At 46.3% G+C, this 18,987-nt stretch overlaps 1 protein-coding gene across 1 annotated transcript; it reads right to left on the bottom strand.

Annotated features, from left to right (window-relative positions):
• Positions 1–14,842: 14,842 nt before the first annotated feature.
• LOC105458612 lies at positions 14,843–16,768 on the bottom strand. Its single transcript, XM_011704079.1, has 2 exons — positions 16,423–16,768; positions 14,843–14,955 (listed from the first exon to the last, which is right to left on the bottom strand). Exons 1-2 carry the CDS (start codon positions 16,706–16,708, stop codon positions 14,843–14,845), a joined length of 399 nt encoding a protein of 132 aa, XP_011702381.1. The 5' UTR covers positions 16,709–16,768.
• Positions 16,769–18,987: the final 2,219 nt, after the last annotated feature.

The raw sequence follows: 18,987 nt of genomic DNA, 5'->3' as shown, positions 1-18,987 counted from the left end.
TAAAAAATACATTTCTCATCTTGGTTAACATTGAACAAATTAAATGTTTAAATCAGATATTTATAAATCTCTACTGTCCAAGATATATTAAACAAATTCGAACAATTCGAGAATCAGATATTTTTAAGTCTCTTTTATGCTAAATGCATCAAGCAGAGATGATTCGAAGATCGGATGTTCACAAATTTATTTGATTCAAAATATGTGCATCAAGTTGAATGATTCCAAAGATCGAAGACATTCGACTTTCCAGAACGAACTTCTTTTGTGATTCCTCTTTTCTAATTCGCCCATGTTTTCATATCGCGACCATTTTTCCGTCTTCCTCCGTCTGCGCGCGTCCGCCGGACGCATTCCATAAACTCGAATGAGTTTCGCGATACTGCGAGGAAGAAGCTTTACGACTCTTTCTCTTTCTCCCCCCCCCTCTCTCTCTCTCTTACTCTCTGTCTCCTCGAGCGTTTCGTTGGATCGCGCATTTCTCCCAAGTCACCGCGTCTTACGCCGGGGAATAGATAGGGGAAGAAGAGCGCGAGTGGGGGGAGGCGAAAACGCGAAAAGTGCCCTATAAATTTCACCGTACAATGGAAGAACCGTCGACGACGGTTGACGATCGATCTAACGTGCTTGCCGCTCGAACGAGTGGCCGCGACACTTGTTGGCGCGTTCGGACTCGCGCCTCCTCTTTCACTTTTACCATCGCGAAGATCGCACGCGTGTATCATTGTGACATCGATGATTATCGATCGATTTTCTTTTTCATTTTCAGCGATACGTGCCACCGACCGACCTATTAACCGGAGTGTCGACCGATATCTGGACCAAAATCAAATTGCTGGTCTCTCGGATGCAAAATACAGCCGATAACTGGATTTTCCTTCGTCCAGGTGAACCCGACGGTGCGATTGTGAAGAGCCAGCAGATTGCGTAATCCGATGGATATATCAGGGATAGGAGTAGCGTCCATAACACACGTACGGGGGAGGAAATCGATGGGGAGTAAAATTCCGCCTTCTGGACGACTCGGTGAGTACGAATTCCAATAGGATTTTATTTTACAGGCGCTCAAAAAGATATTGATTTCTCGGCTCATATCTTATTTCGCTTCATGGCACAAGTCCAAAATGGACTTTCAATATTTGATAGCAAACAAACATTTCGCCCCACATCGCGGAATGATAAGCGGGTGGGAAGTTTTTGCTAGCTCGTATCTTAATTCGCAAATAACGGCGTGTCGGTAATAATATCAAGTTGAAACGTTGACGGCTGAAACGTCATAGAGGCAGCGCATGCTCAAAACGTAGCGTATTTATACGGCGGCTTATGTATTGTAGTCGTGTAATGGGATCCGCAGCTTCTTACTACCAAATGCAAACGCGGAGCACCGTGCTCGTTGTGTAAATAAGCTATGCTTACCGACGAGATAGCCGACCGGGCGTACGTATCACCAATCATTTGCCTAGGCTAATCAACGTACGCCGCTCTTGTGACGTGGCTTAAATTAGAGGACGGGCGAGCTCGGATCGCCGTGGCTTCGGGTTGCATTTGAATTGTGTATGAGTAAGAGCCCGGGTTAATGGTTAAACCCGACACGTGTAGCCGACACGTTCATTTCAGGTATGACCTGCGATAAACTTTGCGTCGTACACGGCCCTATCTCGCGCTATCTCGCATAAATAATGGTTATCGGCTAATTGAAAAGGCCACCCGATTGCGATCAGCGTCCGCGTTAATCCATCGACGAACGCTATACTCACGAAGATGTTCCGCTTTTCATCGATGCGCTGAAGAGCCGAGTTAATAATTAAATTCGCGCCCGATTTAATTCGCCGAGGGTTATAAAAAAAAAACTCATTTAAAATCGAACGTGAATCCGCGAAGGCGTTAATACGATCGAATCGCATTATACCCGTGTGACGCACGTGTGACTGTCCTTTATTTACGGAACTATCGCGCGAGAGAGCACCACGGTAATATTTACTCTTCTCTCTAAAGGAAAGAGGATTTCAACCGCGGACAACGCTGCCGCTGTTATTCTCGAGAGCCGTCGTAGTGTTGTTGCTCGCTCCCTCATCCCTTCCTTATCCGCCGTATTTGGTCGAGGATAGCTTGCCGGGGGGGATGAAGTGGCGTGTGAAGAATCTCCTCGGAACACGCAAGTTTACACCGGTACAGCTTACGCACGCGTAACGAGGAGTTTGATAAAAACGATTTCAAACGAGCGGAACGATACACTTCTCGATCTCTTCTTTTTTCCACGGATTTGCTATCCGTGTGGTTAATTGAAACGCCTAGATTCCGAGTGCCGTTTCGCGTGTTACGATAAGAGACACCGCGGGCTTTTACGGGTGAAACGTAGTTATGCGGCTCCTCTCTCGCGAGAGGAGGCACTCCGGAACTTTACAATTGTCGGTATATACGTACAATACGTAAAGTACTCGTAATCTAAAAAGAACTGCATCGCTCTCTAAGGACAGATAAACCGCGCCTTTCGACCTCCCCAGGATCTATGTTGCCTTTAAACTCTGCATTACCGGTGAGCGTACGGCCTGGATATGAAAGTTTCATAACCGAGGGCGCGTCGTGCAGCGCGGCGTACTTCCGTTCGCTTTAATAAAATATTTTTATTTGTCGTAAAAATAGACGATCCCGGGACGACCGGGGCTCGCTAATACCGTCGCCTCGGAAAAATCTGAAGTCGCGCGGTAAAACTTGCGTCGTGGAGAAAAGTTACTTTTTGCGAGCGCGTTTCCCCACAATTATGAGCACAAGTTGTTTTGTCGTTGTTTTTCTTTTTTTAATTTATCACTACGGCGCGCATAAGCGCAATACCCGTAGCTAAATACTCGTGTCGGTCGCACGCGAGTACTTGTGCAAATTCAAATCGGTCGCGGACGAAAAGCCTCGATTGATCGATTGATCGCGCGTGATGTCAAGGGGCAAATAATTGATTACGCGTACTTTCGCAACCGGGTCACGGTACACCGCGGGGATACGACGCGAGATTGGGTCGCTCTAACCCCCTTCCGGTTCCATGAAAAACCATCAATGATGGACCGCGGTGTGGGATCGCAAGCATTGACGTCACGATATCCCAGACACGGGCGGGGAGCGGGGGAGTGGGAGGGGGAGGGTCAAACGGCGAATGCATGAACGTTAATCCTAATCACGCGTCTCTCGTGTCGCCACGGCACGCGTAACGAGCGGGGCACGATCTCATCAGGATGGTATCTCCGCCAACGGTAGCGTTACGTTGCAGCACGAAGATAGGTCGAGTTTACCCGCGGGTCGAACTAATAATGGAAAAGCCCGTCCGAGTTAGTAAGATCATTAAACTGGTGCGGTGCCACCCTCTCCCTCCCCCCGACTTCCATCCCACGCGATATACCCGGCCGGAAAGCCTAACTTAACGCGAACTCGTTCAACTACGCTTAACCTTTCATGACACTTTGACCCCGAACCGCGGTCGCGCGTTTACCTGGTAACAACGCGCCTCTGGACCGACGGTCCTCCGCGGAGAGACTCGGCGAATTATCGGACTTCGCTGCTCGCTCGCTCGCGGTCGACGCGAACGTTCCTCGCCGCAAGCTCTCTCGTAGCTGTCCCGCTCTCTTTTTTTTTTCTTTGTTCGTTCCGTACAACAGCCGCGTACCATCGCGGGCCGGTTACTCGACCGTGGAAAATCGGAAAAGTGCAATCAAGAGTTGTTGCCACGGGTCGCAACGGCTCGGACGCGGGATTTAATCGCTGCAGCTGTGATCCGCGCCAGTAATTACGGTTCATTGACGGACGAACGATCGCCGTCCGCTTTTACCTCGATTTCCGATCCGGATCTCACGTAATCCACGCTGTTTCACGGTTTTCCGGTGGACGTATTCGAAGGGAATCATGCCGACGTAGCGTGCTCTCTCTCTCTCTCTCTCTCTCTCTCTCTCTCTCTCTCTCTCTCTTTCTGCACGTTTATCGTACCGCACACCTTTCCTCCGTCACTTTCGTTAGCTTCGCTCACGTAGAGTCCTTGAAGAAATTGCCAAAAGTTATGTATTTTCGGTGTTCTAACAATACAATGAACGATGCGTTTATATATATAATACATACTCTTACACTCGCGATGTTATTAAAACTTGCTAACGTGGCACTATTAATAATAAGCACGGAGTGCGTTCGAAAGTGCTGACTTGAGTTTCTTGAGCAACGAAGACCGGTTTTGTTTTAGAATATCAGGTAGTTAGCCGTCGTGGTGTATATGAGATCGTCTTACAAACTCCGTAGTGTTACATGATGATATCGATCCAACAGTATATTATCTCGTACGTATAGGTACAGGAAATTTTGGGTATCGAGTACAAGAGCGGAAATATATAGAAGCGTGCGTGTGTTCATCGTGCGTATGGGATATAGTATATTGTACTTATTATCTTTTATCATCTATTCTTTCGTACGTGGTAGAGTTTAAATCGTATTGCACACCGTTATTACGCAACGAATTATGCGAATTTCATTTCCCGTTGTTTCCCCAATATTAATCACTTTAGAATGTCGCACAAATCTAAAAATATCGCATTGACAATGCGAAATTTGCGGTCGCCGGATAGGTATTTACGCGGGAACGCGTCAAACAACAGGTATAGACTGGCCTGGAGTGCTGCCGGGCAATTACGAGCACGGGTTGTTCATTGCAGCGCTGTGTACCTGTTATATATCGGCGTGTATGTAACACACACGGCGCGATGCAGGCGAGGTTATCAGCACGCTTCTTGTAAAGTATATTCCTATAGCCTTTCGATAAAAGGTAAAACGATATGCAAAAAGTGGGACAAATTAAAAAGTTAAATTCATTTCCGCAGCACTTAACACGTTCGAGGATTTTTGCCTTTCATTATGGCTCGCTCTTTTTCCTCGTCGTATTATCACTCGTCACGTCACGTGCCGCGAATACTGCCAGTCGTCCGTTTTTCTTCCTTTTTTTCCCTTTTTTTTCTGTACGATTATTTCCGCCCATTGTCGTCATTCAAGCGGAGACACGAAACGCGACGGTCGAAACGGCAGGTTTTTTTCCCGTGTCCACGAGGTGAATGGAGGACTGAGGGAGGTGCGCCGGCACATGTGGAGGTGAAATATTGGATGCATCGGGAGGTAAAAGGGAAAGGAGAGGGCAGTTTCGAACGCTATGGATAGATATATGCGACCGCGTGCAGGTAGGACACGCAATGCAGTTTTGTGGAAATTGGGTCAGCGAGTTTTCGGGTTAGAGAGAGACGGCGGGTGGTGTGAGACCCACGCGCGTGGGAGAGCGTGACTGAGATGAGAGGGACGATGCGCAAAGGCGAAGAGAGACGGAAAACGCGTCGGGGTTAGAAACGATGAGGGAAATTATCGCCAGAGAGACAGAAAGGGGAAGAGGAGAGAAAAGGAGGACTTTCTCTCTTCTCTTCGTGAGAGAAAGAGCGAGCGAGAAAGAATAAGGGATAGCCGAGGTCGCTGGACCAGGGTTGTCGTCGTCGCCGTCGCTGGTGGTGGGGGAATGACCGCGAGATATCGTGGATCAGACCGCACGAGAGGAACGCCGTGTGCTGAGGGGGTAGCATAGATGGAGAAGAAGAGGGTGAGAGCAAGGAGAAAATGGCAGGAGGGGGGGAGGGGGAGTTAAATGTATGTAAATTAAACGTCCTTCGACTTTATTTAGCGCGAGACTTTAAAGGCGCGCGAGGAAGCGACTCCGCGCTCGTCTCTCCCCGCCCGGCGGAATACTGTCGAATAAGGTACTCGCCCGCGAATACCTTATTTCGCCGCGCCGGGAACGAGAGCTGCCGTATTCGGGGCTTGTTTTCCAAGAACCGCGACTATAAATCCAGAGAAGTCTTCGTTCCCGATGCTCTCTGTATATGAAATTAGGTGGCTTGCTACCGCCTTCTGCCAGCCGGGAGTTGGATTATATTCGTGATTATATTCTGGAAACGGGAATGAATGTCGTAAAATGCAACGCGATCGCTGCCCATTATTATTTCATAACAATCGATTCTTATATTTAATATTTTATTGTTGTACGAATAGAAAATTTGTGGATAATGATTGTAACAGTTCTCTGTAGCGAAAGGACGAAACCGCGGTCGATGTTAGTTCGATTGGTATCGTTTATTCGATCCTCTTTTCAATCTAGAGAAAGACACGCACATCAATGATCGCGATATCGCGTTTATCAGATCTGCCCGTTGCTTCGAGATACGATCGATGTTCTCTGATTCGAGCCCTCCTCCTCATTAGCGAAAAGGATGAGGAAAGGACAAGGCATTCTATAATTAACGTTTCGAAGTGCCGAATGGCAGCGCAGAAGACTGGCGCGCGACGGACGAAACCAGCAGATCTTCCTTTGACTCGCGAAACCAGACCGGAAGCGAGCGGCCGCGCCGTCGGTTTCCGGCGCAAAACCGCGCTACCAGCACCGTCATTTCGCCTCGCACAATTGCGAACGGCGTATTCGCGCGCGGCGCCGTTTTCCGCGTCTATCACGATAGTATTGTAATGGCGCGATGAATGAAACCCGCCCACGCCGACGGGCACGGCAGCGATTTCGTGCGGAGCGAACAAACTTCCAAAGCGCTGAAATTGCGACTTATTGTGCCGACGTGGAAAATTGCGGATTTTATCTTTCGCTTGTGCGCGCACGCGAATTGTTTCGCGCTGGTAATGAGACGCGCGCGCCTCGAAATGCATGTAGCAAGGTGTTGTTACCAAGCCTATCTTATTCTCTTCTTCTCTCTCCTCCCCCCTCTTTTTCTCTTTCTAAACGGGTTTCTCTACCAAATGCTGATTAAAACAAACGCGAGAATATCGCTTCGAGAATAAAACTTACAATTCAATAATGCAATTTAGAGAGGCTATCGTATATTATTTATTATAACCATATATATCTATGAGAAATGTACTTAGAACTTGCGCATATTATACGCGCCGCCTCTGTTCTGACAAAGTTGGGGAGGATGCACATTTTACCCTGTCCCTGTAGGACCATCTTGTCCCAGGCACTATCCCTGTCGAGTCCTAGCCAAAACCCCCTCGCGACTCTTCGCGCCCCTTCGGCGCTCGGCGCCGAACTTTGCGAAAGCCGAGGAGTCACGGAGTTGCGAATGCACCGGTCGCGCATTACAAGCTCGCAGCCGCTCACCTCGTTCCGCAGGTTTCCCTCAATAATGGAGCGGGCCAAATGGTCTAATTTACTCGATGTCTAGGCGGGCAGCTTGAATATGCATACGTAACCGCCGACACGGCGATAACGATGGAAGCGACGACAACGACGAGCCGACGAGCACGCGTCGCGTTGCGTCGCATTGCATCGCATCGCGTCGCATCGCATCGCATCGCTCTCGGGGTAGGCGCGTTCAACACTGCGAGTTATGCATGCTGCACACTGACGCACGAGGCGCAAAACGGACACACGTGCTGACAGGTATGCGTGCACGTGTCCGTATCCCGCTTCGTCGTACTCCGGGTACGTCTCTTCATACCTTATTAGGCGTCGCTCAGGCTCGCCTACGTTCGAGTACTCTCCGAATTAGGTCACTCGAGATGCATCATGATACGTCGCGATGGGTTGTACGTTCAAGCACCTCAGATCTTAAACAGACGTTAAACAGTCATGTCCCCATCAATCTGTCTTTGCTCCTGATCTAGTAATCGATATATATTTTTTTAATATCTTTACATTAATTAAGAATAATAATCTCTCCACTTTCCAATGCTATGATTATTTTTAGCGGTGAAATGAGTCATATAATAAATTGAATATAAATTATAAATACGATGGTAGGTACTAATGAGCCGAGCATTTTAATAGCGAAGGTGCCAATAGAAAGTTCCGCCAGCGGCGACGCGTAGGAGGTAATTGTAAATGTTATCCTTTGCACGCGCGGAATATCGCGCATGGAACAGGACAGCGGAGGGACGTACCTTCCGAACGTGTAACGAGAGTCAATATTAATCGGCGTAAAATTAACTGCCTTTGACCGTCGTTATATTCGCGTGCGGCCGCTTCCCCAAACGGAGTTACCCGGCGAACGTAATGCAATTTTCATCGCGAGACTCGCATGCCGCGCGCAGACGGCTTAACGACGAAACGAAGCGGTAAATGTCCCTTTTTCGCGTACGGGAAATGTGCCGCGACGAGAAAAAAAATCGCGCTGCAAAAATAGGCATTAGCTAAGGTACGTTAATTCTTCCATTGAAAGGATAGCGACACGCCCCTCATCGAGGAACATCGGCTTTCAGACCACTTTTTGCTTCCGTTAAGTACTTGATATTTTCGCTAATGAAAACCTCATTTACGCAACACGGTTTCGTGCGAGGCAAGCCACTGGTATTCATTATGCACAAGTAATTTGACGCAGAGATAAATAAAACATTAAGTCTTGCCCGGCAAAGAGGTATAGATTTTCATACGAGCCATACCGTACACACAATATAGTTGGAGTTATTAATTTAATCCTTCGAGCCGTGTGTTATACACACGTTACGCAGTATTACTTGCATTTAAATTATAGTTCGCGTTAGTGACGCGCGCTAACACCTCGTGATATTAATTTATTTAGCACGCGCCGTTAAAATTCTTAGTAAGCGTCCGGGGATTTCCCTTATTGATAAGCTCGGACAAAATATCTCCGATATTCTCGTGAAATCGATAATTCGTCGATGCCGCGGAAAATTTAATTTGCGTATAATTGGATATCGCGACGTTTCCTCGCCGCGTCTCGCTTTCGTCGTTTCGTCGTACGGAAATCAGCGTCGGCAGTCGAGGCTCTACCGGCGGATAGAGGGAACTCAACTAAAGGGAAGCGCTCGCCTTAAATGGGATTTAAGAGTCTCGAGGAAAAAGTAACGAACGCGTCATCCGTCCGCTCGAACCCATCGAACTTTATTACCAACCGGCAATACGTGTTATCGGAGATTCGCTTACCTGGATTGGAGCGCGGGAATCGATTAATTTCGCGGGAACCGCCATCGGAAAATTTTCTAATTAGCCTTCATTATATATACCCCGCGTGGGACTCAGATTGACTTCCCATCAGCGTAGTCACTATATAAATATGAGATACCTCGGGAAGCAGGGGAGGCGAGAGATGGAGGAACCAAGGTGTCCTCTCGCTGTTGCTCTCTTTTCTGGGCCTTCGCGCTCTCGCGTCTTGGCTGGGGCGGATCGCGCATCACGTAAAGGAAGGGGATGAGTATAAAGTAAATAGCCGTCACGAGCGATCGATGCTTGGATATTAGGAAATTCGTTGATCCGGTTCACGCTGGCGGCGTCTCCATCCGGAAGCTATTAAAGGAATCTCGATCACACAGCTGGTGTCTTAGCGAGCGATATCTAGTTGGCTTATCTACGACGACGATAATTCGGTTTGGTTCACATCACCGCACTGATTGCATTGTGCATTCTTTGGTGTATTAGATGCGCCACAACGAAGGAGGGGAAAATGATGTTGGGAGGAAGGAGGGGTGGGATAAACGACGATCGATTAGTTGTATTAAGGGTAGACACTTCTTTTTCTATACCGAACCTTTTTCTAATTTTGTGGAATATCGCCCGACCCGATTATATCGGCAGTTGTTATTTATAGCGCCGCGGAGCGAAGAAGCCCGAAAGATATATCGTGACTTCTCGTCTCATACAATGTAATGTATTACACCGCTCGGCGTCTAATATTAATCTTCTCATCGGATACTGATAATTTTCATTTACGGTCTTAGCGCGAGATCCTCGAAATTTAATTTCGATTTTTGTCAGGAAAAAGAACTATGTCTTTAAAACAAGTCGTACGATTGTTATTATGCAGCCGTGCAACTGTAAGCGCAGTTTTATCGCATAATTGTATAAATTATATAAGCTTCTAGTTTAGTGTTGACTTTCCATTTCTGTTTTCGGAATGGCAGCTGTCACAACAGTAGCGTATCTTGGAAATTATGAAAATCCTGGGATCTCGGTTGAATTTTAAGATTTTAACCTTTTGAAACACGTTAAGTGATTATAAACTGGCATCCGAGTTAAGCACGGCTGTTGCGATAGTACGGATGCGTATCGGCTGGCGCGAGTTTACATGTCTGGAGAGCCGACTGCAACAGCCGACGCCACCACAGAATTTCAGTCCCGTGGGGCAGCGCTAAACAAGTTTCTAACATACATACATACGTACATACATACATGCATGCATAACTGCGCCAGTCGCGCCCGTTGATCGGATATTCAATCAAGCTCTCCTGTCCAGGGATATATAGAACTTGACAAAATTCACTAAGGGAATCCGGTGCAAGCTGGCGTTTAAAACGCAATTAGGAACGGAGAAGATATCTACTTTAATGATTTTAAGTACGCAAAATATATTCGAGTGATAACTGGCTTTGACTTTAGCTCTAATTTTTATGAATTTATATAATTGTAATATTTGTAAACTATAATGCTTTATAATTGTCTTTAAATTTTACAAATCAAAACGTAAAGACTGTATTTTACGATAATGTCCTCACGAATGAGGATTCAAAATTGATTTGATATATGAGGAACAAAATATTCAACGTGTACTTATATTTTAGTGAATGTTAAATATTTCGCGATTCGAAGAACTTAATTTAGAAATTCTGCAATTTGTACGGTGATTATCGAGCAACCTGTCACTTTGATCATTTCATTTACGAGTCATTAATAATGGAAATTAATTAATTTCAAGCTGAGAATGGCTGCAAGGGATTATCGCGTTTGGCTTTTCCGGATGATACTTGTCGCGATGTGTCTCGAAAGATATTAGCACGTTTCTCTTGACATATTTGTCCATTACTTTTAAATGGCTCGGCTAAGACAAATTAGTATTTTCTTTATGATTTTCTCTATATAATGCAAACAAGAGACATATTTATCCTCGACGCACGCTTTTAACATATAGTCCAAGAATAACGTTCTATAACATTTTCCAACAAAAAAGACGTTAATTTCCGAGTTGCTTAAGCGGCTTAGCCGATGTAAATAACTTAAACCACTTAAGATAACTGTGATCCTCTTATCCCAAGCAATGTTCATATTTCCTTTATTATCTCCCGCGAGATGTTGTATAAGCCCATCGCGGCAACCTGCCGTCGCAAATCATGGCGTCACACGTGCGATAAGATGGCATATACGCCGCGGCGATAACTATTCCCGCCGAGCAGTCCGCGGAAATGCGATCGTTTTTCCGCCGTTATTCGCGTCACGTCGACTCTTACACTGCTTCTTTCGCCGTTTGCAAGAGCGTTTGGTTAGCTACAAAGTTCTCCTTACCTTTAACCATGGCGAGGTCGGTGGAATTGTGGCGGTTTCGGTATCGGCGATCACCGCGCCTTTTGCATGGGGACCGTGCGGCTTGTGTTAACCCTCCCGGCGACCGGGACCGTTTAACCGGTAATCCGGCACGGAAGCAAATAAGTTAAAGTTCGCAAACTTGTCCCGTCGTGTAAACTTAAAGTACTTGGCCAAAACGTTTAAGGGAGACAAGCGCGCGTGCCCGCACGCCGACGACGACGTTATACGATGGGAAAGTTTCCAAAGACGCCATTCTCGTATCTGGCTCTAGGCGTTTTCGACGATGTATCTCGTTCGCTTCCTACATAAATAGATAGTGCCTTGCCTCCGTTAAATTATCGCTAGTCAGAGCGCCGTTTAAACGTGCGCGCTCGCGACTCCGACTCGCCCTCGCGCGAGATTCGGGGCTTACGCGGATTAAGCATCGCTCGCGGTATACAATTGCTTCGCGAACGAAGTTCGATAACGGTCGACTGAAGTGTCGTTGTTCGTTGCTAATAATTGCTACTCTCTCTCTCTCTTTCGTATTCAGAAATATAAACTGTATCTCTACAAGTACGATCACAGTAAAAGCTAAAAGAAATTTAATTATTCTCAGCAAAAACAAAAATTGCATTATATATTTTTTATTCTTTGCTTTTCCGTATATCTCATTTCTCTCGCGATATGTTCGAATGTAATAAATCGTTAAACGTTAAAAGAGAGTTTTTATAATAAAGATAAGTGAAATGACACTTCGTTCAATATCGCCACCTTCCGAAAGTATGCATTATCGCAAAGTTAAAGTCTAATATCCGAGATCTCGCAGCCGTAATATCAGCGTCGTGTCGTTAAATATTCTGACGGGGACGTCCGCGGTATTCCAGATGATCTCGTAATTTTTCCCGGACAATGTTCCGTTCGCTTCCCGGTTATCGCCGCGAGAGAATGGAATTTGTTGCGGCAAATGGATATTTATGTGACGTATACATCTACGAGAGAGCTCGAACGGGGTTTACGCGTCGTGTCTGTCGAGGAAAAGAAGCGGAGACACAATCTCATGCTCAATTTTCTAAATAGATCGAGTATAAAGTAAATCATCCATCGCGTCAAGGTATAGAGAGGGATATAATGTATGCAATGCATAACACCGATTTCCCAACTGATCACTTTCTTCATCAAACTGATATACCAGTGATTTAATGCAGTTATTTACCGATACACTTGTACCATCAATTTTTATTTCGTCGGTGATTAATCTAAACACGCGTAAATTTCATACTTCCAACAACGATGGTATCAGGAAAATGCCATTACACTTCATCTTCAAAAATCGATTTCTTTAAGGGCCACGCGGGTAGGTCGAGCGTGGTAACGGCGCGCTCTTGGTTTTAATCGTATCCATTAATCGTTATTTCCGCGGTTGAATATGCCGCTGCGCTCGCGCTGCATTCGACGTTATTCCTTTACAACGAGGCGTTCCTTAATTTACTTGGGACTGTTCGCGACGGTTATAAACCGAGAACAATTTTCGGGGAACCTCCCTTTTCGGCGTATAGCGATGTTATTGCCGACAGTTGCGTTCGAGGTGTAGAACTGAAATTTAATTTTAATATATTTAGACTTTTATGTCAAAGATATAATTTTTGAATTAAATTGTTTCAACATTTTTATCAAATTATCTCTGTACTTATTTGCGATGATAAATAAACGACGTGAGGTACAACAAAATTTTTCATCTCTATAGAATTAAAAATTGAAAGCGTCGAAATTACGCCGGTTTCAGCCAGCTTTGGAGTCTCGCGCCTCGTGCTCCTTCGCTTCTCGGATTTAATCTGTGAAATGTGATAAATATAAAAATGTGCAGCCGTCTCGGTGCAACGCGCTCTCGGCAGAGATGTTCTTGTACGCAGTATCGGCCGTTTGCCAGTGTTTCGAAATCCAATTTCTTGCCGGCGGAAGCCCCGGGAAACAATGCGTCCTCGTTCTGCCGCTCCGATCCTGGAGCCCCTTCTTAATCTTTTAGTTCTCAGCCGTAAAGTGTCCGGCTGTAACAAGTTACGGTCCTGGAAGTGGAGCGGCTGGTGCGAGTGGTGTAACAAGAACAGAACGCCCTTCGTATCGCGACTTTCGTATTGGTTACAACTTCGTGGAATGATACTTCGCAGTTCTTGCCAGCTCGGGGCAGGGCGCGACATGAAGACGTCAAAAGGATCGGTTTTGATCGCGTAAAAAAAAAACGCGGGCATACGCGATAACGTTTCCGCTTGATACAACTCCGAAGCAGCTCTGTAGCGCGTATATAACTATTGTATTATCGAAAATCGGTCAGCTATTTTTGCTCGGTCTCGCGGAATTTAGAACGCACGGTATATTTCGAGTAAATTTTCCAGTCGTATTACTGTCTCTGTGGGGATCAACCGCGGCAATACGACGACGACGTTGCAACGCAAACTCGATTCCCGATGCCGGAGCGTGCGAGCTGGTAGAAACTCAAACACATCGCACTCGGCGACTCGGCAAACGTATCCCCTGCCCGAGATCCGTACTCTCGAATACCTTTCGGACGATATCGCGGGGACGTGAAATCCGATTCTCCATAGCCGCGACAACGATGTTCTCGTCCGCGTAGCGTGGCGCATGAAGGGTACGGTAAGAGAGACCCTCTCGGCTGCGAGAGCGAGAGGATCTCCGGCCACGAGGGAGCCCGGCTGAGCGCCAAGGAGAGACGAGGCAGGTTGTAAGCAAGAGGTGAGGAACCGGGCAGGTTGAGACCGGCGCGGCGGCGCGGTTTCTCCTCGTCTTCTCTCGTTGCTCGGCGCTCGCCGATGCTGGACGTCGGTTGTACTCGCGGTATCCGAGTACCTACTCGAGTCTCGGCTCTCCCGGTCCTTTAGCCTTGGACGGAAAGCATTGACCTCGGCGTTCCACTCCGAGGGCACAACCGGTCACGTGGACCACGGTCTACTACAAAATACTCGTTCTCTCTGTCTTTCTCTCTCTCTCTTTCACTCACTCACACACACATACACACGTCCTGGAGGCTGGTAATTCTCCCTTCTCGTTCTCTTCCGTCTATCTTCCTCCTTCTGTCTCTTCTATCGTCTGTCGTAATTTCTCTCGGACGTAGGTACATGCATGGATTGTATACGAGATGTAAACGCTCTTGCTTACATAGAATTTTGCATAAAGCTCAAAAACGCTGTCGAACTTTCATTATGCTCTTCATTTCCCTTCGTCTACGTCTACGATTTACATATTATGCATCGCGGAAATTATCCGTCGTAGGAGAACATTGATTTTTAATAGAGAAAATAATAGTGAAGATACTGATATATTGATATAAAGATAAAGATGTACTAATACTGATTAATTATCTGATTTTAAGGAAAAGGCATCTATGATGCGACAATTTGAATCTATTGAATTTAACAAAAATAAAAACAGTAGGTATGTTCTAACAGGATATTTTCTCTTTAATACAACTGCGGTTGTACAATATCATTGAAATTGAGATAAGCACGCCTTCTATTTTTGCTCCAATTATCGTCGATTCGTTCCACTGCTTCTTCGACGAGTCGTCTCCGTCATGGAGCAATCGACGAACGAACCGTTCTTCTGAAACGTGCACAATCTGACTGCCGGGAGGAAAGAGGCTGAAATACCGATATTATTCATAATGCAAACAGTAACAGTGCAGTATGAAGTGCTCTCGAAGCGAACAATTCTATAATAATTTCAAAGGCCTGCATTAATTAAAGTCCAACTGATTTGCACGAAAAATTGAAAGCTTAATTTGCTGAAAACAATGAATTTTATTTTATATGTTTGCGTTCATAATTTTATAATTTTCATTAATGTTATATCTAATTTATAAATTGAAACGAATTACATTTGCAGTATTCTCTATGTGTGTTACAGCCTGCTTATAATTTATATGTTTATTACATTATTAAATGAATCAAACAGCTTCGTAATTAATTGTTCGTTATCAATTATCACGAAGTTGAATTATTATATTTAAAAAAAAACCATAAAGAGATACGCATGAAATGTATGAAAACTATAATTTGTGATGCATGACGGACAATTGACGATTTTCAGGAAGCAATAGCGTTCGTTATTCGTCGTCCCGTTTATCGTGAATTGGATAAATGGGCATGTCGGGCGCCAGGCCCGAAGCGCCGTCAGTGGCGCGGCGAAAAAGCAATATTGATCTTATGCTAATTTTGCTACTGAGTTATGAAGGGTTCGTGCCGAATAGGATAATTTATTCTCCTGTTAATGCCAACTCGTACACGCTGCCGCGACCGTCGCTCGGGCGTGCGCACGGCGAGCGCGCACCCGTGCGCTCGCTCCCAGGAAAATCAGATTCGCGCCGTAAACCGGCTGGAATTCCGTCGCGGATTCACGTACGTCACGGTACTAACGTAACGTAAAGCCCGGCGACGACGGTTACGCTCCGGCGGAACGAGGACTTTTCGCGTTGACGCGTCCTGTCGCAAAGGACATTCGCTCATTTCCTAGGACGCAGCCATACCGGAACTTTTGAACTCATACATTTATAATGGCAACTCCATTTTCGTCCTCGGCTTTCGCGGACGCGCCATTTGTTATGCCGTTGCGACGTACGAGCGAGTGCGCCGATATTTACAGCCTGAGTACATTGTCAAAACTTGGCGCATATGATTTGACTTATGATAATTGTATCCAGAACATGAAAGTATATGGTGTTTGATTTATTCGAGTTATTGAGACACCTCGTGAGTTCATTGCTCGTGATATTTATCTACAATTTACTGAATCTTCTTGAATTGTCTTTATTATCCTTTGCCTTTTATTACTCATATTTATACTGCTTTTCTTCTAATTTTTGGATAAATTATAAGTTTTCTTTGATGTAGGTTGCTTCGCATTTAATTCATGAAGTTCAGACTTTTGTTAATTGGAATCATATTTACGTAATTATTAAAACTCTATAATTGAATCGCGAGCACGAAAATGTTACAAGCAACTTTACTAATTAGTTTACGGGCCTCTTCTCGATTCGTGATGCAACGCGTATCCGTCGCAGAGGCAAAAAGAAACATTAACGGCCGGCCCTTCGTCAATAGTTGCCTTACCAATCCCATCGATCATTCGCCTGTCTTCGCTGTCCACCGAATTGCTCCCGCTGTAGAGAGACAGTTCACGCGGAGTCTGAGACACAATCCGAAGTTCCGCTCGATCGGACGTGTATACATGACCGTGGAGCAGCATTCGAGCGGCTGCTGATTCGTATTTATGGGCCTCTAATTCCGCGCGACTCGACAGTTTCGCGCCTTCGTGGACCCGGAGTCGCATTATCGAGCTGTCGCTGCGAACGAAATAAAAAGCGTCCCTCTCTTGCAATAATATTGGCAGTGTCATCGAGCCGCGGTGACAAGCACGTCGCAACAATAACGTTACATCGATGAAACGTATGCAGGATAGATAGGAAACCGCGACGCGAGTTTCGCTGCTCCGTGGTTCTCCGGAGTGCAGCGAATTTGTAAAATTATTGGGTAGCTTTGTTTGATGCAGAGAAGCGCTTTGTTCGCGTAACTAATGACGGTTAGGAATGTTTCGTCATAGACATTCGATGTGCGGCAACGGTCACGGTAACGCTCGTGCAAATGTCTTGAGAATGTGCTAGTCATATTAATTCTTTTGCAAACGAAACGTTTTATTATTACAAATATTCCAGATATTCCAGATAAATTAATATCGCTGCGTTATATTTATTAAAGGATCACGTGTGATTCTCTGAATAATATCTAATGCAGTTCCATCACTTTCGAGAGATATTCCACACATATTAACATATTGCGAAAACCCGAAATTCGAACCCGCTCTCATAATATTATCCCGAGAATGATCCACGCGGGCGCGATACGTGCTCCGGAAGCTGTCGAGCCGACAGCGCGGAGAAGCAACGGAGAAGCTAATCACGGCGTTTTAACCACCGTCGCAGAGGAAGTATCAGGACAGTTCAAGGCAGCCATCGTTTGCACGGCCGTGATTAGAGCTCGCTACCCGCTTGCGGACGTGGGATTTGCGGTTACGGGGATTTGTAGTACAAATACGACATGTGGACCGAATACGACCGGGCCATATACGGTCACGCGACCCATACGACTGTACGACCGCTATAACGATCGCTATATAGCACGTCCACGATACGTCCACGGACAGCCGGCTATGGGGCCCTCGTTACAACTGCACAACTACCAAACTGCATTACTGCAGCTCGGGAATCTCGGCGTAACTTCGGCATAGCCCGGCAGGCCGGAACTATTTCCCCCGAGGGTTACCACGGTCCTGTCGTTCTGCCGGACACAAGCGCGGCGTTCCGCGTTCCCGGTTCTCTCAAAGCGTCCGCGTCGTCGCCGCGATCGGGCCCGGCTTTCTATATAGAATCGATCTTGATTTCAGCGGCGCTATTAGATTGGATTACGTGCCGGGAAACGCAGCCAGCTCGCGAACTATTGATCATCTATATACGGCTAACGTCGACGCAAGATGTTAGGCGACGTACAGATTGTTATTTTAACACTCGCGCGTTTCTCGCGCAAGCCCCCGCGAGAAACTTTTGGTAGTAGTTAAGGAAGATTAATGGCCAGACCGCGTTTATTTATCCGCTCCCGGGTGAAGCGCGCGCTCGATACGCGTGTTGGATGATTGAACATTTCGAAGACTGATCGGATTAATCGGCTATTGATCCGCCGTCTTAACATTTCGTTAAAGATTAGCAACCTCATTTTCCTGATCTTCGCCGGAGAGCATTGCTCAACGCTCGTCGCGGCACAGGTGCGCTCGGATGATGCAAACGGGATCTGATTACAAGTCCCTCCGCTCCGATTCTATTCGAGATCCCCCGTGGCGATACTTCCGGTTGAGCTACGTAACTCTCTCTCTCTCTGTCTCTCTCTCTCTCTCTCTCTCTCTCTCTCTCTCTCGCGAAGCATTTTTAGAGAGCTTTGCCTGCTGCAACATCACCGGCTTTCTATTACGGAACTGTTTTGAGATTGTTACGGGAGACGCCAGGGTTTGAGTACTGCTTGTTTGCTTATTCTTGCAAGGCAAACGACGCTTCCCGACGGCACTAAGTACACGGCGTTTCTCAATATTCCTGTAAATAACGGGAGCCGTGCAAGAGGAGAATACCTCGTTGTACAACGCATTGAGGGAGCCGGACTTACCGTTTCTATTCTTGCCACTTGTTACGGCGAAATAAAACGCGAATAGGGGTATAAGCCGCTCCTCTCCGGGGGGGGGGGGGAGGGGAGGTTGCGATAAATTATGTAAATTCCGACTGGATATTTACGTACTTTCGGGCACCCTTTTAATGCGCTTCTCCCGAAGTTTCAGACCATGTAAAACGTTAAACGTCCCTCTTAAATCTGCGACGACGAAAAAAAAGGGGTGGAAGGAAGCGCGGAAGATAGAGAGGAGACGGTACCTAAAATTTCCATTAACGCTCGGCTGCACGACGACTGTAAATTATGACTGTAACGCGTAAGAGGAAAGGCGGTAACAAATGGTAAAATTATCCGGAAAATTAAGTTTTATAAAAGAGTCCGGGCTGTGTGTTCGCGCGCGCGCGAACGCGAAACGGCTTCTCGATTCGTGCCTGGATCGTAAACATGACCTGGAGCCATTAGACCCGC

This window comes from Wasmannia auropunctata, unplaced genomic scaffold (assembly GCF_000956235.1).
Source record: "Wasmannia auropunctata unplaced genomic scaffold, wasmannia.A_1.0 LD334508.1, whole genome shotgun sequence".
NCBI lineage: Eukaryota > Metazoa > Arthropoda > Insecta > Hymenoptera > Formicidae > Wasmannia > Wasmannia auropunctata.
Note: the sequence above shows the minus strand (reverse complement) of the source record. Positions and strands in the feature narration are given on the sequence as shown.